This window comes from Buteo buteo, chromosome 25, assembly GCF_964188355.1.
Source record: "Buteo buteo chromosome 25, bButBut1.hap1.1, whole genome shotgun sequence".
NCBI classification, from domain to species: domain Eukaryota; kingdom Metazoa; phylum Chordata; class Aves; order Accipitriformes; family Accipitridae; genus Buteo; species Buteo buteo.
The window spans coordinates 20,603,213-20,623,846 of NC_134195.1; the positions used below are offsets into that span (position 1 = coordinate 20,603,213).

At 45.7% G+C, this 20,634-nt stretch overlaps 1 protein-coding gene across 1 annotated transcript; it reads right to left on the bottom strand.

Annotated features, from left to right (window-relative positions):
- Positions 1-511: 511 nt before the first annotated feature.
- Positions 512-18,670, bottom strand: ASB9 (ankyrin repeat and SOCS box containing 9). Its single transcript, XM_075057337.1, has 8 exons — positions 18,057-18,670; positions 11,623-11,702; positions 10,364-10,471; positions 9,372-9,522; positions 8,679-8,813; positions 7,107-7,298; positions 3,802-3,967; positions 512-2,591 (listed from the first exon to the last, which is right to left on the bottom strand). The coding sequence occupies exons 1-7, from the start codon at positions 18,148-18,150 to the stop codon at positions 3,843-3,845; spliced, it is 885 nt and encodes a 294-aa protein (XP_074913438.1). The 5' UTR covers positions 18,151-18,670; the 3' UTR covers positions 512-2,591; positions 3,802-3,842.
- Between the last annotated feature and the right edge of the window lie 1,964 nt (positions 18,671-20,634).

Sequence of the window (20,634 nt, forward strand, 5' to 3'; positions counted from 1 at the left end):
GCTAAGCTAGTAAAGCAAAATTTCTTTCCTTCTTAGTCATCCTGAAATGCATTCATGTCAGTGGAGAGGTAAGAAGACATTCTCTGCATATGCTCCAAAGCTGTATATTACATTTACTAGATTAAGATGTCTGTGGTTTCCAGTTAAGAGAAAAAAATAAAATGGTGAGAAATGGGCAGGACAGCTGTGGACTTTTGCACACGACTGCAGAATGAAGAACTGAGTCCTGGGACATGGCTGATCCCACGTAGCAACTGCTGTAGAGCCAAAGCAACTTTGCAAGGATTTGTTGTGTCAGACATCTTTCAATAAATCAGAATTTTCTTGCTTAAATAAGTTGTCTTCTTTTGTTGAGGAGCTGGTTGTTTAGTTCCACAGTTTTCATAAGCAGCCCTGTATCCAGCAGAAACAACATCTTGTAAAGCAGTTTGCTGGCACTGCTTTCTCTCTTTCAGAGATGCATCTCATGGAGGGGGAATTACTGCCCTCCCATGTCTCTCCAGCCCTGCGGTGTACCCACTGGATGCTGGCAGATAACCCTTGGACTTCTGACCATACAAGGGTCTCCAGGCACCCAGGTCATTACATGTGCCTCTTGCTGAGGAGACAGGAGAGACAAACTGATGCAAATTGGTAACAAACAAACAAACAAACAAACACCCCTAAAGATGGTGACCATCTTAATTTACATCTTTTCCTACTTTGTGAAATCTCCGGCTCCTTTTTACTAACTCTCAAGTGAGTAGAAAAAGAATTGCAAGAGTCCAACTCTACCTTAAAACATCAGCAAAAGGCAAGATTTGCACAGTATTTGCATTTTAGTCTTATCTTTACTATAGGTCTATTTGAAGGAATTCTTCTGTACAGTACCCATCTGCAGGCAGGATTGCAAACAAATAGAGTTCAGTCCAAAATTCCACAGTACCAGACAATCCACAAAATTAGTGCTATCAATTAAAAAATTAATGACAATCAAAAAAACCCATTTATAAACCATTTATTTTTGAGCAAATATCCTATGCAATTGTGGCTTGACTACCATTAAACTCCTAACAAAATAATAGCAAAGAACCTCGTAAAATATATTCCTGACAATCTTTCAAGTCCTGCATTACATTTGGAATGGTTTCAAATAGAGAAGAAGATCCAAACCTCACCTATGTGAGCTTATTCAGTTTGCATCTTGTACAACTTTTACAGTTTATAACTGGATAAATGTTGATGCATAAAGCTGTAATTTGCCAGTGTTGATCACAATTTATATTAAAATAAATAAGCAAACATACTGAGATGGTACAAGCTGAGCATACAGAATTCATCCTAATTACACTTGATCAGAGGTATTCAAGTAAACAGAGTCACACTATGAAATTTCCAGAAAAAAAGCAATCTAGAAGCAACACTCTCACCACCTTCTAAGAGCAATTTTCTCCTGGTATTAGCATTACTCCTATAAACCCATGGGCTAAAGTTACAAAATAAGATGCTTAAGGGTAAATGATAAAACTAGTATGTAAAAAAATGGTTCTTCATCATCTGAAATATAATAAGCTGGATCTTCAGCTTTCAGATGTGTCACCCAAGCAGGGATTCTTCACACTTTAATCTTCACAAGTTAAGCACTAGGATTGTTGTCCGTTCCTTGCCTGTTCAATGCAAATTCAGCTTAACCAAGATACTGATTTTAGAAGGATCCTCCTTTCCCATCCAAGATGCCTGCTTTTATTCAGCCTATGAAGACCAGTGTCTATTTTTCTTCCCCAGCAGGAGGGAAAGAATATAGAAGGCCATCTTAAACCAGCCAGTGAATTTTTACGTGGCTCAAATTATGTGTGATGAATCGGGTCAGATAAGTGAAGATTTTTAGGTGCTCTATCATAAGGGGAGTTCCAGACTTAATTGTGTTTGTCCCTTTGTCCCATTAAGGTACAATTTGGTATCCCACAAAACCAAGAGAACTGCTCTTGCTGTGTTTGGTCAGCACAAGAAAATCAAACCATCATACTGGATACCTATAGTGAGCAGTAACGTTGTCTAGCCGAGGATTTGAATTGTAATTTACACCAAATATGAGCATCCAGGTAGCATTTGACCCATCCTCTTTAACTTCCCCTGTGTGAAAGGAAGACTTGCACTGCACACACCAGCACACTAGTAAACATCAAAATAAGTTTGTGTATTTGAAGGCTGCCCGTCTCTCCACTTACGAGATGAGGACTCCGTATATCTCACTGCTGGCGTTAACGATGTTGTCACGGTTTTCGCACACCAAGCCCACTCTTGCAGGAGTCTCCACAGCTAAGTGAAAAAGAAAAGAAATTCCAAAAGCGCTGAAGCATGTGGCCTGCCCCTCCAACGCAGCGGGTAGGACGTAGCCCCTCAGGGGAGGTGGTGGGTGTGCTGCTGCTCCCGGGTGATGCAGATCCATCACGGTCCAGAGCCGGAGAGGAGACAGGGTGGCAAGCAGAAGAGCCCGAGCTTCGGCATCCTCGCTCCCACATGCATCAGGCAACCGATATTCCCACAGGAGCGCCCGGGACAGCCCAGAGTGGTTATAACTGCACTTTGGTTTGTGGCAGCAGGATGTGTTTCTGGGAGGGGAGGAAAAACACCCAGTGTTAAAGTTTAGCTGGAGGAAATATTTGTTCTTATGACCTCGGTGGAATAAGAACCACATGTCATGTTTGTCTGAGAGATGCATACAGTGAGCCAGCAGCTCAGCAACCAAGCAGGGGGCAGAAATTATCCATTATCTCTTTACTTTGGAATGGACTTCAATTTCAGTATTCTCTTTGTTTGGTTTATGACCACAGATTAGAGGTGTTATTGTTACCACTCCCGTGGAAAATGCTATGAATGAGGTAGCACCTCTCCAAGAAAAAGAATTATCTCACTCTTAAGACGATCTCTTTTCTTGGGTGGGGAAGGGGGATGTTTTTCTGATGCATGCTGAGAAATGCTTAGGAAATATCACCTGATTTTCAGGGTAGAAAGGGGAAGCACTCAATGCCTGCAACTGATAGCCTGTTAGCCTGTGTCCTTGAAAAATAATATGTTACAAGGAGAAAATGTGTAGTTCTGAAGTGTGGCTCCCTTATGTCTCAAAGCATCAGGAATAAGTGATTTTAATGGATGATTAAAAACTTTCCCCCCACTATGATTGCACCATAGGGAGCTGCCATCAGCAGCGACCTACTTGCTGCCACGGCAGAAACGCGTGTTTCAGATGCTGGCCTAAAAGCAGATGATTGTTGGTTGGTGCTCATCTATCCGCAGTGTGATATACTTAGAAAATAAGTAACATCTGTCAGAGGGCCTCGCTTGCTCTACAGGTAGGTTCAGTTGGGTTCCCTTTCCTTATCCGTAGATTGGTGTGGGTACAGCCCTCACAGATGACAGGCACGAGTGCTGCTTACAGAGAAAGTGTAGCTATCCTTCGTACCCTTAATATACACGTGAAGTGCTGTTAGTGCTGGGCTGGGATATGCGGGTTTTTTTCTTTGTAAGGGGCTGTCAACTATGAGCCCTCTAAAACTGTGTCAGAGAATCAAGAGGTCTGTTTTAAAATGCTAGGCTCATTTTCTACACTTTCTAGGGGGCTCTCGAGTCATATTTCCAAGCTTTACCATTGTTCCTTTCCAAATGACCTATTTGCTGGGGGTGGTGGCAGCAAGGACTGAGCAAGTCGGTCAGTCCTGTGTTTCTTGGACCCAGGGCTTTACCAGAGACCAACAGCTATCATAAATTAACATTGCAGGCATTGGCAACATTCCTGATGAGAAGAGTCTTTCCTCAACGAACCTTGCTGTGTTATTAAAGGCACCATTTTGAACATGAGAGGCTTAAACGTGGAGAAGGAAATGTTTCAGCTCGTCCGGGAGGAGAAGTCCGGTTATTTTTTGATGCTGCTTGTGTCCAAAGCACCGCCTGATGCACAGGCGGCACAACTGCATCAAGGACAGCGGCCCTGGAGAAAGAGCCAGGGAAGAGGTTACACACGCGGTTTTATCACCCCAAAAGCGTAAAGCTGAAACAGCAGTTGTGCATCACCGCTCCCCCCACCTCCTGCCACCGGGGGTGCGTGGCCCTCAGAGCGCTCAGCAGTGAAAAGCCAGATCTGCGCCCACCAAAGGACATCAGCCCAAACCTGCACCCACCAAAGGACATCAGCCCGCCTGCAGTTCAATTCAAGCCTAACCGCTCTCTGTCATTACACGGCTGCAATTAGCATTAGCAGCGTCAGTCTTTCCCTTTTAAGCTTCTCTTAAATAGCTTCTCTTCACACGAGTGTGAAGCAGTTTGTGTTGTCTGATGTTGTCCCATGCTGAGAAGTACAAGCCCTGCTGAAGAATCTGTGGCACTTTTTTAAAAATCTAAGTATAAAGGCATTATACACTTATTTGGGTCCCTTATTGTTTCCAGGATGAGGCAGATCCCGTGTGACGGTTTAACTGCGGCACCCGTCAACATTCAGCCCCCCCCAGTGCATCACCTGCGCCGCGATGTGCTGCACGGAGGGGCGAGAAGCACGGAGGGTCGCGGGGGGTTTTGGGGGGGCAGACAAGAAGGGGAGGGGGGGTCAGCAAGCAAGGACATGAGGGCTGGATGCTGGGAGTGGGGAGGAGATAAGAAGAGCCAGCGTGGAAAGCAGGAGGGAGGTAAGTGAGCCGGGAGGGGACAGTTTAGGTGCCACCCGCGGCGCCTGCCTGCTGGGCGAGTAAGATAGCGGTCACCAGAGAGCTGCAATGTTAGTGGTGGTGGGCTGCGGCAAAAAATGCGGTGAGGTGGCAGCTTTAATCAGCTTTTGAGACTTCCCTCACGCAGGAGACCACTTTTCCAGGAGCTCTGCAAGGCTGAACACGGCTGCACTGTTGGAAGGGCTGTGCAGGGGGCTGCAGCCTTCTGCTGGGCGCCAGCAGATGAGTTAGTCACCCTGTGCTTGGGTACGGAACAAGGCAAGCCAGTTAAATGGGCCATTGCACGTGGGTTTGGCCATCCTGATCCCACAGGTAAATGCCCTGCCTGTAAACAGCTCATTATAAAAGCTTCCATTCAAAAAAAACACAACCCAAACCCCAAATCTAAAGACTTACCAAACGCAAGCGTTGTCACTACACTGAAAAATATTTAGCAAGCGCAAGCACGCTCTTCAAAAACACAGTGCATTTTTGGATCATTAGCTCATTCTCCTGCCCACGGGTAGGACCCTCCCTGCAGCACAAGCAGGGTACGAGCAGTCCGGCAGCACGGTGAAGTCCTGGGGCGAGGGGCTGCTGCCCCCCAGCATCTGCGGCTTGGGGGGAGAAGAGCCGTGCGTGGGAGCAGGGCAGGGGAGCAGCAGCTCAGCTCTGCCAGTGCTGAGGGGACACGGGGCTGGGGGGGGACTCTTGATCCCCCCAGCACATTTCCAAACCTCTGGGTGAAACCAGAGGGGTCACGTCTGCACCACTGTCCCCGGGGTGCAACCGTTCAGTCAGCCAAAGCAGTTAGACGTCAGCTGTCCATCAGGCGTGACCCTACTCGGAGAAGGGCGTGTTGGAGAACATCAGAAAAACAGTATTCAGCAGCAAAAGGCCCTTCAGGCATTTATCCTTTCTGATTTCGATTGCTGAATTTCATGTAGCAAAGTTCCTTACTGCCTGAGCTGTCGGCTCTCAGGCCAGCTCCACAGGGTGTGCCTGAAATATTTTTCTATATCTCAAATAAACAGGACACACATGGTGCCACTGGAGTCGGGAGACTAACACAGCAGGGATTGGAGCTCAGAAGGATCACCGCTCTGTGCACCATAGATTAGGCTGGGAAACCAAGTATCAGTTGCTCATGCATAACATGCGCAGCACAGTTGTTTTCATGCTATTATTTTCATGTTACTATTTCAAGCAGGGCCTGATTCATCACTTTGTTATTCCAGCGTTACCTTGGTGTAAATCTTGTCATGACAACAATCACATCAACATGTAACTGCCATAATAGAGTTGTGGACCACACCATCAGCAACTTGTGCAAAATAATGAAAATCCGGATTATTTAGTAATGTGTATAGCTTACTGACTGAATAAGAACATCTAAAGAACATAAGTACTCCATTGAGTAGACACTAGAGACCTTATTCTAATTTTCCTCGAGAATGGTAAGTAAAATTTCTCTCCATAATTCATTAATTTATCCATAATCAATAAAGTATAATGACCTGGAACTATTTCATTTACAGGTACAAAATAAGCACTTCCTAAAGGTTAAGCTTACAGTTTGATACTGCTGGATTATTCAACACATAATGTTGGCCTTTAAAAAAAGCCTAGTGTATAAATGTATGTACATATATATATATTCATTATATCATTCCTGTGCAATTTTCCTTAATCCCCACAAAAAAACTAATATAGAGTCTTTCACTTTAAAGATACTTTTGCACCTACATAAGAACTTGGCCCAACAATAAAAGTAAAGGGCAGAGAACTAGAAGATCATTCTTTCACTATACTGGGGTTTTTTTCAGTATCACATGCATTAAAAATTTTCTGGTTGCAATTTTGCATTTATGCAGAGACCAGTGTTTGGCATGCACCTGACCATCAGCATACTGTATAGCCAAAGATCCCAGTCCTAGCGCTCACTGCCTAGCGTCAACTCCTATCAGAGGTGATTTGCTGCCTGCATTTGTCAGCACGCTCCAGATAACGCTCCTTGGTCTACTCCCATCTCAGACACAAGGTAACTGAGAGACTCCCACTGACTTCAGTGCTCTAGGTAATCAGAAGAAGCTACCACTAATTTCTAAGGAGCATTTTGCTGTTTTTTTCACCCTAAGCTCTATTTTGCATTATATTGCAAGCTCCATATGATTGCTCCCTGATGCAGTAGATTCACAACCTGGAGGTCAAAAGATGGGTTATTGTTGTTACCATTATCACTGTTAGTGTGCCACTATATTCTGACACTAGAAAACATAGTGTGCCTATGCTGGCGAATGGAGGTAAGCTTAGTTATTCTCAGGTCTATAGTGCTAGTAGCATGGAATAGCATAGCCTTTTACAGTAGTTTGGGTGTTTTTTTCCCTAACAAATCCTGAGTGAACGAATAAAACAAGTGCTAAGTAGTACCTTCTTTCTGCAGGAACAGTCGGCCCACAGGACTGCCGGGTGGCACCAGCTCCATCGGCCTCTTGCTTTCCTCATTCTTCACCCAAATGTCTGCTCCAAAGTCAATCAGCAGAGTCACCAGCTCTGCACTGCGATTCCTGGCGGCTGCGTGCAGAGGGGAGTCCAGGCCCTTGCCACTGTTCACATTTGCTCCTGAACACCAAGAGATGACAAAGAATAATGACAAAGAATAACGACTATACAGTAGCCTATTTCCATTTCCTGGACTAGCTGCTATTTCTCTGAATAATCCATAGATACTGTAGCATCCACCCAGAGGTGGATTTCCTTACCCTGGGGCTTGGTACGACAATTTGCACAGGCACTGGTTGAGGAGGAGTGGGGCTGTGACTGAGAAAATGATCCCAGAGTAATGGTGCATGAGGAAGTCCTTCATCCAGCCCATGGATACCTTCAAGCAGGACAAAGATGTAGTTCCACCTACAGCCCACCTTTGCTCCCCATCCCAGTGCCCCATTCCCTTAAAATACATGCAGGGTTTCAACCTGCTCTGCACCAGAGGCTTAAGCTGGTGGGATTTCCAAATGCCAAAGTATTTGTTGGGGAAAAAATGTGAGGATGGAAAAGTTCTAGAGGCCCTTGGTAGAGGAGGATATAAGCAAGCACCCCTGATGAGTGTTCCCCCATCTGCTATCCTGGGCTAATGGCTCCTAAAACACCCTAAGAAGGGTGAGCTGCAGAACTAATTCAAAACCATTTATAATGTTTTTATAGTACATATTCTCATATATAGAAGGCAGCAAAAAAACAAAATAGCAGAAATCAGAAAGTAATAGCCAAACATTCAGTATTTAGATTAATTTGTGTTTGACTTCCTCCAAAAATAGATCACTGTGCTAAAAGATGATCACCCACCTAAAAGATGATCTATGTGATGTTTGCTTGTTTTTTCCAAAGCGGCTTTGTTGGTCCATTGTTTTTGTACTACCTATGCAGCTACTTTAGGTTATATGGCCCCTTGGGTTAGAAGAGTTGCACTACTGTAGATAACAAGAAGTGGCCTTGTATAATTATCCAAGCGCTTAGACTTATAGCTAGGTTTGTTTGATGCAATGTATGTAGTGCTGAATGTTTTTCTGTGTTGGAAATGTTTCAAACTTTTTGTGACCTCAGTGGGAATTAAAACATGTTTGCAGAAATACTACATAAAAATAATTGAATCAATTGTTTTGGGTAAAGAGGGAGAAGAAAAAAAGGAAATTTTTTCCTGCCCACTTCAAATAACTGCAGCATCACGCACAGAGACACTGGAAAGGATGGTGTTTGTTCCAGGCACCACCAGCCATGTGAAATCCAGAATCACCCATCATTTTGTTGGGAGCTGTAAAGCCAAGTTCCTGGGTCAAGAAGACCCTGGTTACCCTGCTACCCCTTTTAACCTCAGGCTGCCATTAAGACTGAAACATCTCCAGGTCCCAGAGCAGAAGCTCCTCTAAATTTTTGATGCAAAGAGAATCCAAAGATAGATGTTGCAGGAAACAAAAGCACACCATCCTTTATTTTTCTTTTTACCTGACTCAAGAAGCTTCTTGGCACAGTTCACTTGCTGGTTCTCACAAGCTACATAAAGCGGAGTACCCAGATGCTTGATGTTGTGATCTATATTTACCCCACGGGATGCGAGGAATTCGACACATTGCACATGACCTTAAAAGGGATAAAGGAAGAGTCAACTCACAGAGAAGAGGCATTTTTTTCAGCAAATTCTCTATTGCATGAGTGTAATTTGGCAAAGATTCAATGATTTGTCAAGAGATGGTAGTGTAATACTTTCATCCACTCCAGTGTTTCCAACCTGGAAAACAGGAGCTGCAAAGCCACGGTTAGCACAACAGGCAAAAGCCCTCGCATTTTATCTGACTCATTTCAGATGTCTACCGAAGACGAGTCAAATCACGTTGTGTCTCTCTCCACTGCTTTTGAAGATAGCCAGATGACTCCCTCAGATGTCCACATGGTAGGGGGCTGACTTGGACAACGCATCCCCTTCCAGATGTTGCCACATGAACTCAGAGGTCCTGAGAGCCGAGCTGAGCTGCCCTCGGTGAGCACCAGGGATGGGAGGAACTGCACCACTTGTGATGCCACCGACTAGGAAGGTATTTCACATGACCCAAATCGAGAAAATGATCTTCTTTAACTCTCTCTTCCACTTCAACACACTGCTAGTAACATGGAAAGGAGTGCTGATGCCTGTGGGGTTACCTCTCTTAGCAGCTTCATGGATGGGGGATGCCAAGTCACAGGGCGGGTGTAGGCTGGCTCCGTGCTGCAGCAATAAATTCAAGCAAGCCACACTGCCACTGACACAAGCACTGAACAACGGAGTGTGCCAGTCGACAGTAGCTCCGTTCACCTGGGGGAAAAATAAGAGAACCGGGCTTTTTTTTTTGCCTTCTCAGTATTTTAAAATTGATGAAAATTATTTCTCAACAGAAAACAGGGTCCTCAATACTTTTTATTTAATTCCTTGCAAAAACTGCCTACTGCTTCTGAAGATTACAACTTTTCATTAAAAAGATCATTAAAAAAATCTTTTTAAAAATTGCCCCCAAGTCTCTCCTCCTGCAAAAGAATGTTTAACCAGTGTCGCTCCAGGGTCTCTCAGGAGTTAGTTACCAAGTTAAATGTGTGCCCATTTCTCAGTTATCTCAGCTGAAACACACCTGCTTGTAGCCCTCTCCTGAAACAGTCCATTTTCAGCTGAAAGTGTGCAGCCTTTGCCTTTTTTTTAAATTTTAAACTGAAAGGTAACATCTGTATAATGAGTTAATTTTCTTATTCACTCTAATTTCAACATTAGCTTGAAAAGTAGAGGCCATGAGACACACCCACTTCACCATTTTACTTGCATGTTGTTTCCATTCTCTTCCCATTTTATCATCAGTTGATCCTAATAGTCCTACACCTCTATTTAAGACTGCATATTGACACCAATGAGATTGGTGTGTGCAGAAAATAAAACACTCCGTTAACTGTTGCAGGATTATAAACCCTTTGTAAGAGGAACTTCCCCTTATTCTTTCAGTAAATGATGAGAACACTGCACTTTCATCTAAAGAATAATAACTGTTGTTTACATCTGTGCTTTTTGGATTGCTTTATTAAGTGCATTTTATAACATATGTACCTTAAGCAGAGCTAAGTACAGTGTGTATACCAGTGGTATACTGGCATAAAATGTCCATCGTACTCACCTGAGCACCGTGTTTTAATAGGACACTGGCACAAGCAGCATGACCCCCTAGGCAGGCTTCATGAAGAGGAGACACCTGGTCTGCTGTAACAAGATTAACATCGCTCCCCTGATGAAATAATGGAAAATATCATTACAACCAACTACCAAACCCCCTATACAAACAAAAAAGCCCCACCCTTTCTAGCTTCAAATATTTATGTAATCAGACCTTCCTCCACTGCCTGGAGGGACTCATCTCAATAGGTAAGCAGAGAAAGAGGTTGTGATGCTTTGGCTGGAGTGGACCCTGGCACAGCACGCCAGAGGTCACGCCTTCTACACACTGCTAGTCGAGGCAGAAAGCTGTAGGCAGTGGACTGTCCAATGGGACTATACAGACATCCCTTTAGGAACTCAGCATGATTTTATTTCTACTACACCATGAATAGCAAAATCTGAAATTAAAAAAAAAAAAAAAAAAAGACAAATTGCTACTAGAGTTCTTGGCAGGGTCATGACTGCTGCCTTTTTACATCACTGCTCAAGCCTTCTGACCTCCTGCCTGCTGAGTCTGTGGCTGGTTGACCGAATCAAATCCTGAAATGCTTTTGAGGTGTTTTCTGCTCTTTGCAGTGAGGCACACTGAAGGAAAGCCAGCCCCTGCATTAGAAACCATTGGTTTGATTCTACAGGATCTTTTGTTTTTAGCAATCTTGGTGCTCCAGACGGTTAAGCTGGAAGAGTCTTCAATACCCCTTCCCACTCCATCAACTCCTCCTCAGGCTAAATCCGAGAATTTTGAAGAAACGGAGCAGTGAGGTTCAGAAATCGGCTCTCCATAGCTCTCCCTACCCTTCTGCAGCAGGAACCGGGGCCCCAGCTACCCGCAGATCTGTGGGTGGCTGAATCGATGCCTCAACCAGAGCCTTGCCTGGGTCCTGAGCTGCCCCCCACCCACGGCACCAAACGCTGCTTGCAGGCGCAGGAGCTACAGAAGGAATCCCCCAGCTGTCCGGAGATCCCAGCAACCGGGGTCCCGTTACCTGCACCAGAATTAAAGTATGACCCAGGATATTTTGACACATCACCAGCTTAGTGCACAGAGCTTGCGCTAGGCAAGGAACCACTTGTAGAAAAAAACCCATCTGGTACACACAGATTTCACTGCATTCTAGTCAACACGACTTTCTCACCCTTAAGGTTTCACAATAAAGCACAGACTGCATTTAACCACTGAACAAACCCAGCAGAGATCACATCAAGCCAGCGGAGGGGTACCTGTTTGATGAGTTTCTTCAGAGTAAGCAGACGCCCATGGATAGAGGCATCGTGTAAAGGAGACCAGTCTGAAACGAAGTCTGTACAAAGAGAAAGACAGGAAAAAAGGCTAACAACTCCGTGGACTGTTTCCTCAGCATACTTTACTTCAACTGCATGACCCCAGCAAACCTCTCTTCTTCTACTTTATCACTTGAGCTGCCAAGCTTTCCTTGCAGCAGCTGCCAGGACAGAGTGAGACAAGAGGACGGCTTCTCTCTGGGTGTGTTTTTAACTCATACCGTGTTGGCGCTGAGCAGCTGCGCTCCCCTTCAGAAGACACGAGAGGGATTTGCAGAACATCACCTTGCTGTGACGGAGCTTGTCCTTCACTTTAAATTACTTCCAGTGCCTTGGAAGCTCATCACACTTTACCAATTAGCTCAAAAGGACTGTGTTTTGAAGAGGGTATGGCTGCTCAGTCATTGACCCCTGCTCAGAGCTGGGCTAGAGTCAACAATACCTAACAAGAGAAGGTACCAAAGTACAAGGAGATAAATTGTGTTACCTGTTGATTTTGCCTTTCAGTTTTCAGTGTTTGGTGTTAGCCCGTGCAGCGGTGCATTTTAAGTAATAGCTGTATTCTCTGAGTTGTTGAAACCACAAAGTGAGGTACAGCACTTACATACCATCTGCAATAGTACAGGTTTTATGGCTCAGAGCCAGCTGACAACAATAATCCCTCTGGGAGACATTTCCCTCCTTCAGCACTCATTGCCTCAAAACCCAGTGTCTGGTCTACTTCAATGGCCCAGGTTGCCTCTGGGAAGGAAGAGATGCATTTCCAGAGGGCATTTCACCCAGCTTCTTTTGGAAACACATTTTGCTGCTCCGGAGATACCTCACTCTCCTTCCACTAACTACAGAGAAAACCCCATGACCAACTTGGACGAGCTGCTGAGGTTTTCAGGACTATACTAGATCACATGTGTGGAACAGGATGCTTAACAGTAAGAAGTCCGCCTTCAGCAACAAAACCTAAAAAACCACCACAATTCTTTAAAATAATTTTTACAGACTAGCTGATGATGCCAGTGCTTATACAAGATCCGCAGATCTTGTCTCAGGTATGAACGTGCATGGGAGAGCTGAACCCCTCCTGGCCAATGTCCTGCCCCTTCTGGCTATGCCGTGGGGTGCTGGAGTGGGCTGATAACCCACTGTGTCAGCCGTCGCCCAGCCTGTTGGGCTATCGCTCTCTCACCTTCAAGCATGCTCAGTAAAGGACATCAAATTTAAACAAGATCTAGTATAGCAAGACTTACAACAGTTTTGTGATTGAAAAATTCTGCACTAAGTAAATTGTGACCTGAAGATGATGGTATCTGAAATGTGTTATCACACACAGAAGATCTCTGCCTTCATACCTATATTAGGTAGGGGGGAGACTTTTTGCCAGCATAGTGCCTGCAAAAGGTCTGCTATAGATTTATAGTTATTCTCTCAAGACTCTTTTATAACTGTGCAATCCATTTGTCTAGAGTTTTTCGTATAGGTAAAAGGATATTTCCGCTACTACAATACACAATTTTTGAGCCACTTGATGTCCATCACAATGCTTCTCTGCATAGCACGCTTTTGCAAATATGTACATATTGCATCTTATCAGCTCTGAAAAATGGCCCATCGATGGACTAAACGAGGGAAAATTTTAGTGTTTCCCTTCTTGGACACAGGCAGCGGGTCAAATTGGTAGTAGTCACACACACATCACAAGAGGGAACCCAACTGGTCCCCGTGATAGTTCTTATTTGAATGAAGCAGTTAAAAAAAATCTAGCAGAATAATCAAGACTTCACCTTCTCTTGTGAGAATCCTTCCCTAACAATGCTCCAGCATGCTCCTGGCTCGCAGGGCAATCCCAGTGTCGTCCTGGAAATAACCTCAGGGTGGGTTTGAAGCCTGTGGTGGGGGGTGAGCTTGTGGAACAAGGCCCTTAGGAACAGGGGTCTCATCAGGGATGATTGGACGAGCAGCTGATTCATGATTTTCACCATTTCTCCTCATTTCCCTGTCTCTGGTTATGACTGCTACCTAGTTAGGGGAAGGGAAAGGGGGAGGGCTTGTATAAAACACTAGATCATTCATTGGTTTATGCTAGGTTTATATTTACTTGACCTAAGCTATCACTGGGCACCCCTTGGACAAGAAAGGAGGTTTATTTTGTGTCCACCGGAGACTGACCATGACTAGAGACAGGACACAGATCTGGTGGCTGGAGGTTCTGTTACCTGGTCAGTATATCCTGCTGAAAGGTGCAGTTAAAATGACTAGCAATCAGCTTTCAATTCTGAAGGAGAGATGCCTTGGAGACCAGGCTGGAGGGACCATCAGCCCTGGGCTGTGCCTCCTCCGAGCACGGGGCACAGACTCCATCCTGCGCTCTCCTCGGGGAGAAAGCTTGGCACCTTCTCCTGCTCTTGGCATGTATTTGTTATAGCTGTGGGTTTGGGTCTTTTCCTTCAGATCGTAAGTTTGTTGGCAGGGAACTGGGAAGGTGTTTGGTGATCTACTGACCGTGGCCTACAGGCTCGGTGTTTGGTGGACACTTTGAAACCTGCCATCTATTCCACTGCTGCCTGTGACTGTGAGGCACTGTCAGGGACTGTGCAGAGCGGGTAGGTAAATCTGCACTGCCAAGTAAAGAAAGCCAGAAGGATAATTGAGCATTCAGCTTTAGGCAGGTGAAGATGTGAAGGCAAGTCAGTCTGCACCATTTGGTCTCAAAGACAGAAATGGTCCCAATCTCTTTATTTAGCAGTATAGAAATGTCTAACAAGACGTGAGTCAAGGGATTTTTTCCAGTCTTTTACTGGAAGTCTATTAGTCTATTACTTTCACTATGAAAGCCAAAGGGAAAAAAATGAGAAACTGAGAAGAAACTCACACGTCACAGGCACAAAAAGATTCATCAACTCAGATGTGATTCATATTTGGGAGAAGCCTCAAAATTAAAAGGCCAAAATTAGAACCCCAATACAGCTTTATGGGATGTACCAAGTACATGAAATGAACAGAGGAATGAACTCAGGAAATGTAGGTAATGTACGTCCATTAGTTTTAAAAGAAAATTGTATTCTTTATTATCAGCAACATTTGAGCTCTGCCTGCCTCCTTCTACGTTCCATGAGCCATGTCCCACAACAAACACGTAGTTCCAGTAAGTTCACAAATATCCTTTGGCTTTAGCAAATGAACAGCCATTTCCAGAAGCTGTGGTTCTGGTCTCATAAGGACAGCTAAACTATGCTGCGATTATTAAAGCACAGTATTACTAATTGACTAAAATAGCTTTGCTTTAAATGATGTGTGTCAAATGATGCTTATCTGACCATGCTGTTGTTCTTGCTGATCCTGTCTGTGTTACCATTGTGTTTCCAGGCTCTGTAAAAAGCTTTTGATTTTCCCCTTTAGAAACTAATGCCATTGCCCAATCCGTGTGAGTTGCAAGGGAAGCATGTTTATAGTAATTCTAAAAATTTAGATTGAGGAACAAGTTTTCTGAGCTGCAGCTTGATCTTTTCTTGGACACACAAATACAAGCAGGGTTTTGTGCAAACTACCAAGTTGTTATATCATCGTGTCAGCATTCTGGTGACAAAAAGGGAGGTGCATGGTCATGCCATCACATCCATGTGCAGAATTTATCCATTCAGTGCTTGCTTGAGAAAAGGCAGGTTTCTACTGAGAGCCTAAAAAGAGCCAGACCAGACCATAGTCATCTATAGACTGGCCATTAGCTTGCAATTTTGCCAAGTCTTAACAATGAATTCAAAGATTGACCACATAAGTGTCAAAAATAGATGTCAGTGGAAAATAAAAAGAGGTATGTGCCAACACATCATAATCCAGCTGGGAATTCTGTACTGAGAGGAACTAAGGCTTTCATCCTAAATGGAAGTGGAGGCCTATGGTAGCTTCACACCAGCCTTGTACACATAGGGAAGAGGGTGCTTAAAGGCCTGTCTGATGACTAATTGCTATGGCTTACTTCCAAATCTGCTGCCGTGAACTGCATGGCCCCAATCTGCCATCTCTCCTACCCTAGCTCCGTCTGCAGCAAACGCCTCCACCCTGCAGCAATGCTGGGGAGGCAACCTCCCTCCAGGGGAAGGCAAATTTCCCCGCTTCCTGCACCCTGGGTATCACCCTTTACAAACCACAAAGTCTCTATTTTCTGCCTGCTCCAGGCTGGAACTCGTGTTTCTCGCCTGGAGGAGGAGGGAGGCCGAAGTGGATGTTGGGGTCTCGCTCCTCCCTTCTGCACAGCACAGGAGGCATGCCAGCAGTAATATAAACGATCAGTATTTATACCATACACAGACTTTTCATTGAAGCCTAAGCAAATGCCAGTGCTAACTGGCCATGGACTTTTAAAATCCTGAAATAGTGACTTTTAGGAAAGTCCTCAAAACACTTTGCCCACCAGAGCTGCCCGGTAAGGAGCAAGGCTGGTGTATGTGGGTGGCACAGCTGCGTTCACTGTATGTACCACCACAGGAACAAGGATTTCTGATGGCCAAAAATATGTACAACTGCTCTTTCACAGAGGAATGAGACTGTTTATCCAAATTTGAAATTTACCCACACCTTAGTCCACAGGCAAGCTGAGTCAGGCCTCAACAGCTTCAACATCTAGACATCCAAAACCCACTGGCTTTCAGTGGCATCTAGCTCCCCTTTCACTGCTGAAAATCCCAGCCAGCCCAGATGTTACATTAAACCTCTGGTCATACTTGATTGCACTGCCATCACTTGGGCACGTGAGCGCTGGCAGGGTGGTGTATACAGAGGGAGCCTTATAGCAATAACCGCACAAACATGCAAACCCTGACTGCTCCCTGTGGACAATAGAGCATTCACGGGACCTTTCTAGAAGAGCACTCGTTTTTGTGGTGATGCTGAAAGTATCTTTTTTCAGCCTCTGACCATGTGGAGGGTGTTGCATACTCCATGCCTGTCCCCAGGCTGGTTTACTTCCACGGTGCAGCTTGCAAGGAGCTTTGAAATCCTTTCGGTGGAAGTGTGCTCTTGCATACATATTTGCACACACATATGCCTATGGCATTATATATAACAGTATTACAAATGGTATTTTTCATATTCTAAGGCTTTCCCCTAAAGTTCGTGGTACATGTAGCCTGAGCCACACACATTCCTGTTGTAAGTTGCCAGCAGAAATTATTGACTCTGCTAAGCAGCAAGCAGACACAAGAGGAACGGACTGAACTCTAATTTTTAAAGGACCAAATGATCTCTGTGCGGCAGCGCAGCATGTGGGCTCCCTCCTTCCAGCCTCCATTTTGCTGGAGCTCCTCTCCAGTGTGGACCTGGTTCAATTCGTACTGTTAATAACATCACCATCCCGTCCCTCCCACCCCAGCCTTAGGATGTACATACGTGACATGCATGAGGAGAGGTAGACAACACAGCAGATATATTGATCATCTTTGCATTGTGGTTTTAGGGTCTTAATTTTCTAGTTGGTTTGAAGGGAAGCATCCAGAGCAGCCCAGGAAAGGAGTGAGGACAATGTAAAGTCACATTATCTTAATTTACCTCATTCCTTCTGCACGCGCCATGAGCTGAAGGAGTAGCCTCTCAGAAAACAGAGCTGCAGGGAACACACCCAGCTAAAGTGTTATGTGAAGTTAAATTACTTGTCTTTTGTCACCGTGTCATATTTTCAAGGGTTCTGGGGCAGACAACAGAGCAATGATCAGAGTGAGGCCATTTGTCTGAATAACTGTTCACCGGTGACCACAACAGCATTTGTCACAACTGACCACAATGCCCTGGCCATTGCAGAAGAACCTGCTAGGGCTGGTGGCTCAGCCTGGGCAACAGCACTTAGGTCTGCTCACCTGAAAGAAAAAAGAAAAGGATAAAGAAAAAAGGGAAAATGAAAAAGAAGAAGAAAAAGAAAAGAAGGAAGAAAAAGAAAAAAGAAAAATGAAAAGAAGAAGAAGAAAGGAGAAAGGAAAGGAGGAAAGGAAGGAAGAAAGGAATGAAAAGAAAGAAAAAAAAGAGGAACTGAGCCAGTGCTGAGCTTCCAGCTGGCACTAATCTAAGTCAAACACGCCACATTGCAACTTCTTTTTCAGCATGCTGTGGTTCAAGTGCTGCATTTGTTTCTGCTTGTACAAACTGCAGTACAGAATCAGACACTCTTTCCTGTGATACACCAAAAAAACAATCAAAAATTCAGTATCAAATAGGAATAGCTTATTAAAATCCCTTCTGAAGCGCAAGGGCATGGGAACGTTTTGTGGGACTGACTGTGGACCTGCCCTGGAAGCAGGACATCGGGAGCAGCACACCACCGTAGCCTGATCTTGCCCTTTGCCACCGCCGGCAGAGGTGAAGGCTTGTGGCGAGGCAGGAGCGCTACTTACCCCCCATCAGCGGGGTTGATAGAGACGTTGCAGACGCCTGGCCTCCAGCTCCTTGCAATTTGCTGGCGCTTTGATTTGTTCCCTCATCATCCATCTCAGCCCCGTCTGTCCAATTTCTGTTTTTTCACTTCGCGGTTGGTCTCCGGAGTTCAAATTCCATCGTCCCGGCGAGCCCCCAGCAGTGGGAGTGATCTATTAAGCAGACTCTGCACGCACGAGTCAAACAGACCTTGCAGCAGACTGGGATGTGGTGCCGACAGCACTTTGTGCAGAAACTCGAGTACCTGGGTTGGGATTTAACGAAACGGCTCCCTGACTGCCCTGGTAGGCAGCCAGCGATCCGGCGAAGCGAGAGATGTGCCTGATGTCACATCCTCTCCAACACAGCACCCAATCGGGGCGCCCGCCGTCCGTTTTTATCAGGAAGGAAATTCTTCGTTTGCCAAAAAAACAAGACAGAAGGAGCCAGTTCAACGAGTTGAGCAAACTCTGCCTGCAGGGGATTTGCAAAGAAAACCTGCAGAGGTACGAGCGCGCACGCGGATCTGCGCCGCTCCCGAGCAAGTTGTTTGCAGGCAACTTCTCCGCGTGCCTCTCTGGACGCTGCAGACTGTGCGAAACCACCCCTCTTATCTGCCAAGCCCTGACCGTATGCAAGAAACGGAGGGCTGAACGCCTGCTGCACAGCAGCGATCGCGGCATACCCTGCGGATATTGAAAACACATGTCCGGGGAGCCGCGCTTCCCACTGGAGGCCCCGTGTTGTCGGCACGGCATGGAAATCGCGGCACTGCACGGGCTCCTTTCCGTCCCCCCACCGGTTCAATCGATTTCACCGAGTCACGGTCACACCAGGAGTTTCATATCTGAGCAGTGCCCTTTTATTTTTGAGCAATTTCTCGGTCTAAAACAAACATCGGGAACCTACCAGTGAGCAAATGGCAACATTTTTTTCAGGAAGACCACCACCTCATTTCTCTGGGTTTGTTTGCAAAAACTCTGTTCTCATGGATCATCTCCATTTGCACTGCTTTCCTTCCCAAATTAGTGTAATATACAAGTGCAAAATCCTTTTTCTGTCCCTGAATATTTGCCCATTTGTGTACCCAGTTGTTCTGGGTTTGTGTGGCGAGGTGTTTTTGGGAGCAGGGTAGGGTCGGCAGGGCCGGCTCCTGTGAGAAGCTGCTGGAAGCTCCCCCAGCTCCAAGCCGGACCCGCCTCTGGCCCAGGCCGAGCCCCTCAGGGACAGTGGAAACACCGGTGGGAGAGCAGATTTAAGAGGGGAAACCTGCAGGGAGTGGGGGATTGGAACGGGAGAGGAACCCCTCTGTGGGTACCGAGGTCAGGGAGGAAGGCAGGAGGGGATGCCCCCGCAGCCCGCGGTGAGGCGGCAGGCTGTCCCCCCCAGCCATGGAGGGGAGCGGAGGCCCCCCAAGATGGCCGCCGCTCCGGGGAGCGGGCTGGGACTGAAGGACTGCAGCCCGCGGGAGGGACCCACACTGGAGAAGTTGGTGGAGGACTGTCTCCTGTGGGAGGCACCCCACGGCGGAGCAGGACTGAGTGCGGAGTCCTCCTCCCCCTGAGGAGGAAGGAGCGGCAGAGACCAGGGGTGAGGAACCGACCCCAGCCCTCATTCCCCATTCAGCTGGGCAGGAGGGAGGGCTGGGGGGAAGGTGTTCTCAGGTTTGGGTTTACTTCCTAATATCCTTGTTTTGATTTGATTGGTAGTAAAGTAAATTGATTTTGTTTCTTCCCCAAGTTGAGCCTGTCTTTTGCCCGTGACCGTAAGTGGGGAGTGATCCCTCCCTGTCCTTGTCTTGACCCACGAGCGTTTCTTTATATTTTCTCCTCATCCCCCCGCGGCCTGGGGAGAGGAGTGAGCAAGCGGCTGCGTGGTGCTTTGTTACCGGCTGGGCTGAAACCACAGTACAAGTGCAAGTAGGCAGAACTTCCATGCAAAAGTCTACACCATGGAAATAAAAATTAAGTTGGCTTTTTTTTCAATTTGTCCGCTAGGGAAGAATTTGCATTTGTGTATTTGGAGATACAAAGTTGCTAATCCTGGGCTCATTCTGATCCTAACTCAGCTGAGCCTAACCAACTTGGTTTCATTTTTATTCCTATCTATAATACATGCAAGAGATCTGGAATCATATTTAGGGTTTCTTTGTCCATATCTTTAAAAATAATCAGTTACGTTAAAAGATAAAAACAACAGTGTAACATCTGTCAAAACGTTGTCAGCAGGGAAGCTGTGAAGGCAACCTGGGCATGTGTTGATGCACAACTGCTGGTGAAATACAGATGAGGACAGGGCCAGCCCCTACCAGGACTCTCCCTGCTGAATGCCTCCTGGATCCCAGGTTTGGCCCCACGTGCTGGATGCAAGCTGACACTTTGGTCTGACTGGAAATTACATTTGTGTCTTAGCCATTGAAATTTCCGCATTAAAAATGTCGTGGGAAAAAATGTGTAAATTGAGAAAGCGGTATAAATATTGGTTTTGATGATTAACATGTAAAATGAGGAATGGAAAAACAATTTTTCCCCTTTAGTATTGTGTGAGTTTAGTGGTTAG

Excerpts from the sequence above, each read along its gene's own strand:
- ASB9 (XM_075057337.1), bottom strand. The coding sequence starts at position 18,150 with ATGGATGATGAGGGAACAAATCAAAGCGCCAGCAAATTGCAAGGAGCT. Across the intron at positions 7,299-8,678 it reads CAAGAAGCTTCTTGAGTCAG|GAGCAAATGTGAACAGTGGC; the intron begins GTAAAAAGAAAA and ends CTTGGTGTTCAG. Across the intron at positions 3,968-7,106 it reads ACTGTTCCTGCAGAAAGAAG|GGCCGCTGTCCTTGATGCAG; the intron begins GTACTACTTAGC and ends CTCTTTCTCCAG.